The following is a 14562-nucleotide window of genomic DNA, read 5'->3' on the forward strand; positions in this document are numbered from 1 at the left end:
GTCTATCTTTCTCTCCCCCTCTCTGTCTTCCCCTCCTCTCTCCATTTCTCTCTGTCCTATCCAACAAAGAACAACATCAAGAATGGTAATAATAATAACCACAACAAGGTTACAACAACAAGGGCAACGAAAGGGGGAAAAAATGGCCTCCAGGAGCAGTGGATTCATGGTGCAGGCACTGAGCCCAGCAATAACCCTGGAGGAAAGAAAAAAAAAATATATATATATATGTGACTGATAGTGAAGTCTGTTAGTCCTTCAGCTGTACAGTTCCTCCCATACTTGATGTGATGGTTGATGTGGGAGCTGGATGGCCATGGAAATGGATGATGAATCTGTCAGAGAAAAGTGGATATCATGGAAACCTGCCCTCTACCCATCTCAAGGCCAGAGGTCATAACGTCAGGAATTGAGAGCAATCCCCCTACATTATGAAATCCATTTTCATGTGTTACAGGAAAAGTCACTTTGGCAAGGACTCTAAGTGACGATCTATATGTTTCTGATAGGTAGGGGGTGGTGAGATTAAACTGAACTATAAAGAAGGAAAAGAAACAGTTTTAAATACAGGCCTGTATGGTGGGGACTTAGCATCTGCTTTCCCAGGCTTCGCCTTGGCAGAACAAGTTTTACAATAACTGAGGAAGCGCATCCCGGGAGCTAAAACCATGTCAACAGATTTACTGCTGGAGAAGTTCTGGTTATAGCCAGTGGCCCAAGCAACTCTCGTCAAACTTGAGCTATCCTTGCATTAAAAGATGCACACTCCTGAATAATTATGCTGCATAGGTGCTATTTTTCCTTTCTTCTAAGCTGTATACTTGGGTCTTTCAGGCATTACTTTTTTAGGGTATTTGTTTAGTTTCAAGCATTTAACAATCCTCTGGAGTTGAACTTTAGTTGGGTTTCAAACATTCACCAGTTTTACAGCATTCTGTTTGCTCAAGGAAAAACAATGATGAGCTTATGTGATGGTTCCAACACGTATCGTGGAATGCCTGATTTTGTACACTTTTTTTTTCTTTTTGAGGAGGGTTAATGGTTTAAAGTCCAGAGGAAAATAACACTCATTTATACAGGTGTATATTTCTCAATTTTGTACATAGCATTCTAATCCCCCATGCGTGTCCTCCTCTGCCATCATGTTCCAGGACCTGAACAACCCCCCCAACCCACCCCAGAATCTTTTACTTTGTTGCAGTATACCAGTTCCAGTCCAAGTTCTGCTTTGTGTTTTCCCTTCTGTTCTTATTTTTCAACTTCTATGAGTGAGATCATCCCATCTTCATCCTTATTTTTCTGGCTTATCTCACTTAACATGACTCCTTCTAGCTCCATCCAAGATGAGGTGACGAAGGTGAATTCACCATTTTTATTAGCTGAGTAGTATTCCATAGAGTACACTGTTTATTAATGTTCTATTTTCTTCAGGCTAATGCTGTGCTAGATAGTAAGTAGACCATGTAAATGAAGCTCACATTTCTGGAGAGTTCACTTATTTATTAGTTATTTTAATACTCACCAAATATTCACTGAACACTTACTATGTGCTAAGCACCTGGACAAGTGGGAGTACAACAAATAAGATGGACATGGATGGTTGTTCCCATGAGCTTACACTTTAGTGAGAGGGACATAATAAGCAGTAGCATCACTACCTACAACTTTATCAACTGTTTCATGTGAAGGTCTTACCTACTGTCAAAGTTGTACACAAAAGATTTTTCAGATATCAACTAAGAACCTGAGACTGAGTTTTCCAAGATGACATGTCAGTGTTAATAATCTGGATAAAAGAAATGAAGTAAGAGAGTAGAGTGTTCTGGGCAAAAGGAACAACTAATAGAATTATATGAAGATAAATCTTAAGAGCTAAATATGTAGAATCAGTAGTATGTGAAAGTGAGGCTGAAGAATGAGCAAGTAATAGATTGCAAAGGGACTTGTGATAGAGCTTGTAATTTACTCTGAGAATAATGCGAATTCTTTCAATGGTTCTAAACTAAGAGTTACCCAAATACTGTTTTGACACATGTTCAGACTGAACTAGAGAAGAACATCTCTAGAGGTAGTAATGTTTGTTCAAAAGTCATCACAATCCATCAGAACAAAGACAGTAGTGATAGCAACCAGGGAAATGTCAGTGACTAGAAAGAATTATGAAGGAGGATGAATTTCAAAGCTTGATGAGAGATTAAGAAATAACTGAACAGATGTGATAGAAGTGGAGAAGGAAGAGCCAGTCATGGTCAACTGAGTAGAAGGTGATGAAGTTTACTGAAACATAAAAGAAAAAATAAGAAAACAAAATTTTAAAAAGTAGACACAAAAAGGGAGGGAGGTGGTAACATAGAGAAGCCAAGCCTGAGTACCAGGTAGTGTTACATCATTTGAGTGCACATAATTCAGTGCACAAAGATCCAGGTTCAAGTCCCTGGTTCTCACCTGCAGGGAGAAAGCTTTGCATGTAGTATTGCAGTGCTGCAGGTGTCTCTATCTCTTTCCCTCTTTGTATCCCCAATCCTCTATCAATTTCTCTCTGTCTCATCCAAATAAATAAATAAATAAATTGTAAAAGAAATAATTTTCCAGGCAAGGTATGTGCCTTGCCCTGAAGTTGGCGTATGGAAGGTGGCATGGCACTTGGAGAAACTCTGGTACTATGATGCTTTACCACCCTGTGTCTGTTACTCTCTGTGTCTCTCTATAAACTAAAAACTTGGTCCCAGGAGTTAAGTCATAAAAATATGAGGTTACACCTCAAGGACAAAAAAAGAAAGAGAGAAAGAAAGAAAGAAAGAAAGAAAGAAAGAAAGAAAGAAAGAAAGAAAGAAAGAAAAGAAAAGAAAAGAGCAATAGTAAACTGTAGTTCGATAGTTCAGTTTGGGATATGTTGAGTTTGATATGTCACAGACCATTTTAGTCACTGCATTTGAAATCCAAGTGAGAGAAAGGTCTTTGATAGATTACAGATGTAGGATTTATCAATGTATTGATGTGATCATCTTTACCTGGTAATATGAATAAAAAGGGCTCTAAGAATCCCTGTGGGCTACAGAGTCTCTGAATCTCCAAAAAAAAAAATGATTTGAGTTGTCAACAGTTTAATTTATTCTAAGAAAAAATAGATGATTCAAATTTATTTTCAGGTGTGTATACGTGTATCTCAAAAGTAGTTAGTAAACTACAGTGGAGATTGAAGAAACAGTGTGAGTAAAAGTGCCCAAGGAGAGTCACTTAGACTGACTATTTTGAGTAGGAACTCAGCGAGCAGTATGTGAAGGGAACACACACAAGAGGGTTTTTCAAATGTACCTTAGAATCCATCCAGTCAGAAAAGTGTGTTGGGGGGAAAGAGTAAACCACAGAGTCAAGTGTTCCTGGGGCATGAGCAAAATGAGGGGAAATATACATTAGATTCACAAGGAAATCATGGGTGGTCTTGGCAAGGAAAATTGTATTAAGTTGCAAAGAGTGAGTGGAAAATGAGAAGAATGGAGATGGCAAACAGTGTGAAACTCCAAGAGACAAGAGAATATTAAGGAAGTAGTTGTGGGATGGGGGACAGATTGCAAGCTGGATGCTTCCCATATTACAACGGGAGAGATTTATGTAGTAAGTATATTTTTGTCACCATCAATACTGCACCATTCTGAGTAGAATTTTTCAGTGGAGGGAGGAAGGGGTAGAAGGAGAGAGGGAGAGAGAGAGAGAGAGCGAGCGAGAGGACGTCACTGCAGCAGGAAGGAAACTTCCTCCAAAGCAATGGAGACTGAGCTCCAATTAGTACAGATTTTAAATGCATAAAGAGCTAGCCATAAGTAAGAACCAAATTACCCAAACATAGAGAAGCAGTTAAGGAAATCAACAGAGTTGATTTAGGTACCTCCAGTGCCTAAAGAAAACTTAGGAATTGAGTCAAGCCTTTGATGGTCAATAAGCTTTTAGAAGATAAAGATGAGTGATTGGTTAAAGAAATTTGAGGAAAATAAGATAAATATATATCTGTTCTTCTTTCACCTCTTATGTTGTTTATTCAAGGCTATTTCCTCAGTCAAAATAAGGTCTTTAGAATAGGAATACCTGTGACTTAGATTTTGAGCACAAGTATGGAAGTATTAACACTTTTAAGATATATTATAATCCAATTTGCAGTTCCTACCTGCATTCTTACTCTTCACATGTGAAACCAGTAAATGTTTGGGGTCACATTGTTCATTTCCACATTTGGAATTTTTAACACTAGATAGGGTGCTAAATCAGATAAACTGGTGCTTCTATCGCTTTGGTTTGAAACATCTTTCATATATATATATATATATACACACACACACACCCATAAATAAAGGTGCTAATGTCTGAAGGAGAAAGATCCTTTAATAAGCAGTGTAATACACGTAACTGCCTGCATATAGGAGATTTTTAAATACCTAGCTCATGATTTAAATCTTTATTACACTTAACTGAAATACCTTCTTAGAGCATTTTTTTTCTGTGATCCAGCACCTTGAGCATTACAGATTTCAACAACCAGCAGCCTCCCTTGACCAACTTTCTCAGTGTTTAATTATAGAGAAAGGGGAGGGAGAGGGAAAGAGAAGGAGGGGGGAGGTGGAAGGGGGGAGAGGGAGAGGACAAGGAAAAGGAGAATCACCAAAGCAACACTTGCTCCAATTGTTCATGGAGCATCCTAGGTGCTTTCTGTGGTTTTCCTGTGTAGTGCTCAAAGCCAGGGCCTCATGCTGAGTGAGGTGAGTTGGTGAGTTATTTCCTGGCCTCTCTCTTACCATTTTAAAAAAGATCACATATGTTTGTAAGCAATTTTAAAAAGATGTGAAGTCTTTTAAAATTTCATTTATGTTTCTACATTAAATAGGTACTATACAGATAGTATACCCTTCCAGTTTAGTAAAATACATAACTATACAAAAGATAGAGTATAGCTATAAATACTATAAGTTGTACTCTTCACAGATCGAAGGCTTAGCCTTTCTTCCTCAGGGAGACTGACATGCATGACCATTGGTTGAGGGGGCTATACCTTTTAGCTAGAAGAGAGCCCAGCAGCTGTCAGCAAAAATTGTTTCCTTTGCTACCTTGCCATACATGTAGTTCAGAGCTCCAAGTATATCATCAGTGCATAAGAGAGAATTTTGAATGTTTCTTTATAACTATCATTGAAAGCAACACCAGTTGTTAATGCGGCTGACTTTCATATTGAAGAAAGAGTATTATTGAGTGAGTGGAGGTGGCTGAGTGATAGAGCACAGTGCTTGCAAGGGGAAGGTCCTAGATTTGAATCTCAGTGCCAAATATGCTAAGTCAGTATTCTGGTTACCTCTCTCTTCATAAAAAGTACAGTAATAAATCTTTATTTTTTAATTTTTTAAAATATTTATTTACTTTCCCTTTTGTTTCCTTTGTTGTTTTATTGTTGTACTTATTATTGTTGTTATTGATGTCGTTGTAGTTGGATAGGACAGAGAGAAATGGAGGAGGGGAAGACAGAAAGGGGGAGAGAAAGATAGACACCTACAGACCTGCTTCACCGCTTGTGAGGCAACTCCCCTGCAGGTGGGGAGCCAGGGGCTCGAACCAGGATCCTTATGCTGGTCCTTGTGCTTTGCACCATGTGCGCTTAACCCACTGCGCTACCATCGGACTCCCAATAAATCTTTATTTTAAAAAAGAAATACGGGGCCGGGTGGTGGCGCACCTGGTTGAGTGCACATGTTACAATGTGCAAGGACCGGGGTTTGAGCCACCTGTCCCCATCTGCAGGGGGAAAGCTTTGCGAGTGATGAAGTAGGGCTGCAGGTGTCTCCGTCTCTGTGTTCCCCCCTCCCTCTTGATTTCTGAATGTCTCTATCCAACTAAGATAATAAAGAAATAGTGACATGTTTCTAGTTTGGGTAAAAAAAAAAAAGAAGAAGAAGAAGGAGAATGAGAAGGAAAAGGAGGAAAAGGAGGAAGACGAGGAAAAGGAGGAAGAGGAGGAGGAGAAGGAGGAGGAGGAGGAGGAAGAGGAGGAGGAGGAGGAGGAGGAGGAGGAGGAGGAGGAGAAGAAGAAGAAGAAGAGGAAGAAGAAGAAGAAGAAGAAGAAGAAGAAGAAGAAGAAGAAGAAGAAGAAGAAGAAGAAGAAGAAGAAGAAGAAGAAGAAGAAGGACTTGCTACTTTCTCCAAGTCATGAAAATGAATGTAAAACAAACACAATTTTTTTTGCTTCTGTTATACTTGACTTTGTGTATCACTGATGTAATTTCTAAAAGAGACCTAACTCATTTAAAATACACAACACACACACATACACAGAGAGAGAAGAGAGAGGAAGAGAGAAGGAGGGAGGGAAAGAGAGCAAGAGAGGAAATAATTCCATGTTCTGACTCTGCTTGATCTTGGTCCTTTATCTTCTTGCGTGATAGCTGAGTTCTGGTTTTTTCAGTATGGATACATCCCTCCCAAGACTTCATTCAGATCTCTGGTCACGGTCATTCTGTCAGCCTAGGTTTAACTTCTCCAGAGGATGCAGTCCATGCTTGCTGTGCTACAATTTATAACCTGCTGCCTCAACAAATATCACAATGGCCTTTGCAATTTTACAGTCAAAGACTTTGGCTATGGATTATGTGCTTTTGTGGAGATTGCATATTCTGTTGTTTCCTCTCATATATCATAGCTTGAGTCATAAGCACCAAAGGCAAGGCCTTTGCTAATGACCTCAGCCCCTTTACAACATGTAGATTTTTATTTGCTTAGTTTCTAAGCATCTGAATTATTTGACCCATTTCTGACCTTATTTTCTGATTGGGGATCTGAAGATCTGTGTAATATATATTGGATAAAGTCCAAGATAAGCTTCTTCTGATCTAAGAAAGTGGTATTCTAAAGCCCAGAACAAGAGCATCTGATTACAACCTCTTGGAATCACTTAAAAATTAGATTTGAATAGCAAATTGTCTTAATAGGTATCTTTGTTAAATGATCTTTTTTTCTAATTTAAGGTAAAATGGAAGATAATGTTATTCTTAAAAGATGACATTGTCATGATATCAGAGATAAACCTCTCACTTGTGGCAACATTTTGTATATGTGTTGGGAAACCCTTGATTTCAGGTCTCAAGGGAGCTTCATGCCCTCATTAAACTCTACGAATGCACTGAGATTCCTCCCAGTACCATATGAAGAGAGCTTGTACAGTGAGCAACCTAGCTCTCAAAAATGCATGTTAAAAAGATCCCAGGAGGGGGACCTGCAAATCCACATTTTTACCTACAGTCTCTGTGTAGAGCCCCAGCAGTGCAGATATGAGAGCCACAACTTGAAACCAGAGGAACAGAGGCTCCATGATCATTAAAACCACCTTGACTTACAATGAATTCTTGTCTCTCTCTGCCTAGGTGCAAGTGTAATCTTCATGCCACTGTATGTGTGTATGACAACAGCAAATTGACCTGTGAATGTGAGCACAACACTACAGGTCCAGACTGTGGGAAATGCAAGAAGAATTATCAGGGCCGACCATGGAGCCCAGGCTCGTATCTCCCCATCCCTAAAGGCACTGCAAATACCTGTGAGTAACTTTTGCTCGGTTATGCCATGTTTTCTGCACAAGGAGATGATAGTTCCTCTCCATTTCACTAGCAATTGTGCTTTTACTCTTCTACCAGCTGCCCCATTTCTCTTTGAGATGCACCTAACACTTCCTTCCCTCTTTTATCACTTGTAAGCCCATTTTAAGACTTGGATCATCTTGTTAAAATCAGCCTTCCAACATTCACTTTAAATGTGTTGGGAAATAGTAGAAATTACCAGAGCATGTTTTTTTCCCCCAAGTAGATGAAACAGGAAGTGTTTTTCCCCTCCCTACAAATCAATTACCAATTAAAATAACAAAGGCAGTCAGAATTCCCAACTGTAACTTTTAATTTTAAACAACTTGCAGAAATTCAATGTCTACAGTATCCCCCACCCCCAATTCCACCTCCACCCTTACTTTTTTTTTTTCCTATTGGTAACCTGATAGATAGTTTCCCTAAAGAGCATGATTGTAGGTCTGCAGATACTATGGGTACCATGTGAAGAAAAGGGACATTTGTACGCTTATGAAAAGAGGCACAGGGGGCCAGGTGGTGTTGCACCTGTTTTAGTGTACATGTTACAGTGTTCAAGGACCTGGGCTCAAGCCCCCTGTTCCCACCTGCAGAGGGAAAGCTTTGTGAGTGGTGAAGCAGTGATGTAGGTGTCTCTCTTCCTATCTCCCCCTGCCTCTTGATTTCTGGCTGTCTTTATCCAATAAATAAATAAAGATAATTTAAAAAGAAAAGAGGCAGGGGCTGGGTGGTGGCACACCTGCTTGAGCACACATGTTATAGTGTGCAAGGAGGCGGGTTCGAGCCCTCGGTCCCCACCTGCAGAGGGAAAGCTTCACAAGTGGTGAAGCAGTACTGCAGGTGTCTGTCTGTCTCCTCTCTCTAGCTTCCTTCCTCTCAATTTCTGACTATCTCTATCAAATAAATAAATGATTGAAAAAAAGTTTTTAAAAAATTTTAAAAATAGAAAAGAGGCATCATCTGTGTTTACAGTCATCAAAAAGTACTAGATACCCCATTGCTCCTCATGTGTGCATCTCACTAAAATCCCTTACAAGCAGATGGAAAATAGGGTCTGATGTGCTCCAGGAGAGAAGTGCTAGCTTCTAGACTCAGTTGTCCAGCTCCATGGATGATCAGATTCACCACTTGCAGAAGCAGACGTTTGCCTTTTTTTGGAAAGTAAGAGTGGGTGAGGCTGAGAATATACCCATCCAGGTGAGCAGAAATGTGAAGTTCAGGAAATAAGAACCTGAAAAGCCACTGTTTTCTTATAAGACTGAACAGGAACTTCAAATCAGCAATTATGAGACAACGAACCCCTCCCCAAACAAACAAAGGAATATCACAGGAACTAGGACCGTATTAAGCTAAATGTAGAGTAATGGATCGAGTAACAAGCCATGGAATGTGGAGACATGAAATTTTGAAAACATTTCTGGAAAACTGGAAAAAATATCTTTCAAAAACATTAGGAAAAAAATTCCTTTTTGTAAGGCAAACAAGTCTCTTTCTGTGTTAAAGGGAAAAAAAATTGACAAGTCTCCTAAAATCAATACATAGAATCCCCATAGAGCAGACATGTAGATTTTTCCCAAGGTAATTTTTTTTTTTAACAAAGACTGCTTTCCTCAGTTGTTGAGGTCCATAGATTCATGGATTCAGAAAGAATTCTGTGAGGTTATTTGCTGTGATACCTTGTGGCTAGCTATGCAGCATTGCCTATCACCACCATTGTCAAATTCTGTTTAAAGGTCTTTCCATGGCTCAGATTTCATTTTCAGTGCCTACTGCTACTTCAGTGGGGCCAGGACTGAAGAGTGAAGTTTACAAACACCTGCAGACCTTCTGGCTCACCCTGAGAGCAGGTCAAATTGTCAAGGATACCAGATAGTCAGCTGTTGAAGGCATTGACTTCTATTCTTAAATCAATCTTTTACCTGTAGCTGTGCCTTGAAGTCTTTATATATATATATATATATATTTCAAGACATTGTCACAGGAAGATGTGCTTGTAATAAACCCTTTCACTGAAGGGGATTCTTGTTACATTTTCCCTGGAAATGTCTTACATACCACTAACCTTTTGCATATTACTGCTCACTAGTTCACTGCCTGATTACAAGAATTAAACTTCTTTCAGTGTTACTTGTAGGTTCCATTGTACTCCCAACCTTAAGCTTTTGCTAGTTTTTTTTTTTTTTTTTGAGAGTTTAGACGTTTCCATATCTCTATTAAAAGAGGAAAGTAACAGATGGGCACAATAGTCAAGGTTTAATTCAGTGTTTCAGTCCTCAATATGGCAGGATTAGATGAAAGATTTTAGAGATTATCTGCAAAGGTCCAGTCTTGCCATGGAAATAACCCCTTAAACTAAATCTCTAACACATCAGATCGTGCTTTAATATGTCCCAGGAGGAAAGTAATTTAGTGGTTTAGTACACAGGTTATATGATCATATCCCTGTCTGTCCACTCAGTAGATATGTGACCTTGAAAAGCTTAACTAACCCATCCAACTCTCAGTTTTTTATCTGTGCTGTGAGGATAATATGATTTCTTAACTCACAGGAGTTTCAGAGAGAATTAAGCCACTGTATGTAACGTGTTTAGCATAACACCTGCCACAAAATAAGTGTTCAAAAATAACTTTATTTTTGACATATTTTTATAAAACGAACTCCATCATTATTGGATAGTTTTCTTTTTAATTTCTTTATTGGAGGGTCAATGTTTTACATTTGACAGTAAATACAATAGTTTGTAAATGCATGACGTTTCTCAGTTTTCCACATAACAATACAACCCCCACTAGGTCCTCTGTCATTCTTTTTGGACCTATACTCTCCCCCCCGACACACCCACCCCAGAGCCTTTTACTTTGGTGCAATACACCAACTTATTGGATAATTTTAATTGCTGTAAAGTAATTTCTTAGCCTTGCTATTGAGTGACTGCTTGTTTCCAACAAGTTTTTCTTTTTTAAAATTTGTTTTGTATTATCTTTTATTTATTTATTGGATAGAGACCATCAGAAATTGAGAGGGAAGGGGGTGATACAGAGACAGAGAGATACCTGCAACACTGCTTCACCACTTGCAATACTTCTCCCCTTTAGGTGGGGCCGGAGGCTCAAACCCAGGTCCTTGCACACTGTAACATGTATACTCCCTCAGCTGCACCACCACCTGACCCCTATTGTTTTTTAAGAATTTGTTTTCTGTCATATCATATATTTTTATTTATAAAAAGGAAACACTAACAAAAACCGTAAGATAACAGGGGTACAACTCCACATAGTTCCCACCACCAGAACTCTGTATCCCATCCCCTCCGCTGATAGCATTCCTATTCTTTATCCCTCTGGGAGTATGGACCCAGGGTCATTATGAGGTGCATAAGGTGGAAGGTTTTTTTTTTAATTTTCTTTATCTATTAGATAGAGACAGCCAGATTGAGAGGGATGGGGGTGGTAGAGAGGGAGAGACAGAGAAACACCTGCAGCACTGCTTCACCACTTGTGAAGCTTTCCCCACTGCATGTGGGAATGGGAGTGGATCTTTGTGCATTATAGCATGTGCACTCATCCAGGTGCACTGCCACCTGGCACCAACAAGTTATTCTTTGTAATACAGAACTCTGTTGATCTGCGTGTCTTCTCTTCTCCAGATTAAGCATCATCAACTCCATTTTTCACATGATAGAGATTCACTGTTTATTTGCTTTGTTGTAATGGCATATTCATGGTTTTCACTTGGTTACTTGCTCTAGAAATCATCTTATTAGTATGATGTTTAAGGTCAAGCACAAGACTTCTTGCACTACAGTGGATCTCATTTAATGATGACTTTGTTAAAACAACACAATCCTGATTGGCACATTACAAGTCAGTCATTTAAAAGGGACACTTCCAAACATGCCATATCTCAATATAAGAACACAAAAGCAAAGGAGTGAAAAAATAAGTACCTATCACCTTTGTTCCCTCAACTTGGACTCCTCGGTGCCCTAGATATGATAACCTTACTGATAATATTTCGATTCAGCAAAATCCCAAGCAGCCAGGACAATTATTTAATAGGATGAATTCCTGTCAGAACTTACTTAGCAAGGGAACTAAGAGACCTATATTAAATAAGGAAATATTTTGATCTGCCCTTCAAAGATGCCCAAACCATCACTCACAGGTAACCTGCAATGAGACCTTGCTGGGAGATTTGTGACTTTTGTAGTCCTGAGTTCTAGAATAACTTTATGGCCAGTTATGTAATGGATCCTGTAGAATGTGAAGAGATGAGTAAATAAAATCTACTACATTCTACAATATAAGCACCCAGGTGTTTTTTTTTTTGGGGGGGGGTCTTTCAAATATATATACCAAATAATATATATATATATATATGAATATGTGTGTGTCAAAATCTTTTACTTATTTTCTTTTTTTAATTTTTATTTATAAAAAGGGAACACTAACAAAAAACATAAGATAAGAGGGGTACAACTCCACACAATTCCCACTACCAGTACTCTCTATACTATCCCCTCCCCTGATAGCTTTCCTATTCTTTATTCCTCTGGAAGTATGCACCCAGGGTCATTGTGGAATGCAGAAGGTTGAAGGTCTGGCTTCTGTATTTGCTTCCCCACTGAACATGGGCATTGGCAGGTTGATCCAAATTCCCAGCCTGTCTGTCTCTTTCCCTAGTGGGGCAGGGCTCTGGGGAAGCAGGGCTCCAGGACACATTGGTGGGGTTGTCTGCCCATTGAAGTCCGGTGGCATCACGGTAGCCTCTAGAACCTGGTGGCTGAAAAAAAGAGTTAACATATAAATCCAAACAAATTGTTGATTAATCATGAACCTAAAGGTTGGACTAGTTCTGATGAAGAGCTGGGGGGTCTCTGTTTTTTAGATAGATAGTAGGCCTATTTTAGTTATATTCCAAAGGGGACATGACTTTACCTGTTTATTTTTTATTTACTAATTTTTTTTCCTGAGCCTGACATCTGATATGCAGGTAGATCCAAATTATTGTCTGGAGAGATGATGTCATGGCTAGAAAAAGGACCAGAAAACTGGATCTGGGAAGAGAGTAGCTTCCTAATATGAAAAAGGTGTATAAATATTGTTGAGTGTAAACCCCAAAAGATTTGATGTGATCTGGGGCCCATATTCAGCTTAGGAGCCTATGTGACCTCTGCATCCCTGTAGATCTGAGCTCACATTCTGTGGTCATGAGTAGGAATATTCCATGTTGCCCCAATTTCAGAACCCATCTTCCTCAGGTGGAACATAGAGTATGTTGCCCAGCCTCCCTTTGGAGGATGGAACATTCTCTTCTCTTGTTAATCCATGTTGAGGGCAAGGTCCTACAAGGGCCCACAAATGGATCTGTTTTGTTGTTCCTGATAGAAATGACTGGTAACAATGGAGAGAGGGATTTATTCGAGGTCTAGGCCCAACATGTCTGTTTGAGAATCTCAGGACTCCCTGACTAGGGCCCCAGCTGATGGGGTGGCCTGGTAGTGACTAAAGAGTCATTATTAAAGTATGCCCGTCTCTTGCCCTTATTCGGCTTTTGCAGTCCTTGCTTTAATAAGGTTAGCTTTGGAGTGAGTGAGGGAAGTATAATAGGAAGTAGGTGAGGAGGGTATCTAAGTCTAAGTAGACACTATTTCATTAGGAGCTTTATGATGTCTTTTTAGGTCTTTCTACTTTGCTTGCAGCATATATTGACTCACTGCAGACTATTGTGCACTTCTGCTTTCAGGTATATATTTTGCCCTAATTTATGTATACATGTGAACGAACATATACCCTATCTTATGGGACCTGGTCTATATCCAGGTTTTGGGACTTTGTTAGGAAGTGAACCACCCAAAATGGAATTAGAGAATCATATGAAAGGAAAGGTCTCACCTGAGCTTTTACTTATTTTCTATAAAGTTTATGCTTTATCTTAACACATTTCTTCTTTTTTCCTTTTTCCTTTTTTTTTTTTTTTTTGTCCTCCAGGGTTATTGCTGGGGGTTGGTGCCTGCACTACAAATCCACTGCTCCTGAAGGCTATTTTTTTCCTTTTTTGTTTATCGTTGTTGTTATTATTGTTGTTGTTATTGCTGTCATTGTTACTGCATAGGACAGAGAGAAATCAAGAGAGAGGAGGGGAAGACGGGGGGAGAGAAAGACACCTGCTGACCTGCTTCACTGCTTGTAAAGCTACCCCCCTGCAGGTGGGAGCCAGGGCTTGATATCCTTATGCCAATCCTTGTGCTTTGCTCCATGTGCGCTTAACCCACTGTACTACCACCCAACCCTTACACAAGTTTTTTCCTTACCTACTGCTCTTCATTCTATTTTCATAGAATTCTATTTAGAATCTCCTTTAAATTTCATTCCTGTCTTTCTAATAGCAAATCTGTCCAATTTATTGCTCAATCATAATTTTCTTGATTCTCATTGTGAAGCTCATGAATAAAAATTACTAAGTAGCATGTCTTTGAATTCCGATCCCTGTGGAAGAATATATGGTGTTTCCTTTGATAAACATAGTAAAAACTTAATAATTACCCATTAGGAATTATAAAAGCGGGACATTTAATCTATCAACTAATTTCTGTTCCCCAAACTATTTTCTGCTCAAAGAATTTCTTAAAAGACTTTAATGACCAGATAAGGTTGGGAAATGACATACATTCTACTGATTCTTAGAAATTCACAGTATCTTGTTAAAACATTTGTGAACCCTATAATAAAAATAACCTATTTTGGCGCTGGGTGGTGACACACCTGGTTGAGCGCACATGTTAAAATGTGCAAGGACCTGCGTTCAAATCCCCAGTCCCCACCTGCAGGGGGAAAGTTTCACAACTGGTGAAGCAGTGCTGCAGGTGTCTCTCTGCCTCTCCCTCTCTATATCATGCCTTCCTCTCAATTTCTGGCTTTCTCTGGCAAATAAATAAATAAATAAATAAAT

The 14562-nt window shown here is 39.2% G+C and overlaps 1 protein-coding gene across 6 annotated transcripts in view; it reads left to right on the top strand.

Annotated features, from left to right (window-relative positions):
* The window catches only part of NTNG1 (netrin G1), a 415083-nt gene that overhangs the window by 308835 nt on the left and 91686 nt on the right, over positions 1-14562 (top strand). For all 6 annotated transcript variants that reach the window (XM_060202169.1, XM_016190491.2, XM_060202165.1 and 3 more), the window contains exon 4: positions 7398-7570. In XM_060202169.1, the coding sequence (XP_060058152.1) occupies positions 7398-7570 (173 nt within the window). The remainder of the gene's footprint in view (positions 1-7397; positions 7571-14562) is intronic.

Source organism: Erinaceus europaeus, chromosome 11, assembly GCF_950295315.1.
Source record: "Erinaceus europaeus chromosome 11, mEriEur2.1, whole genome shotgun sequence".
In the NCBI taxonomy this organism is placed as follows: domain Eukaryota; kingdom Metazoa; phylum Chordata; class Mammalia; order Eulipotyphla; family Erinaceidae; genus Erinaceus; species Erinaceus europaeus.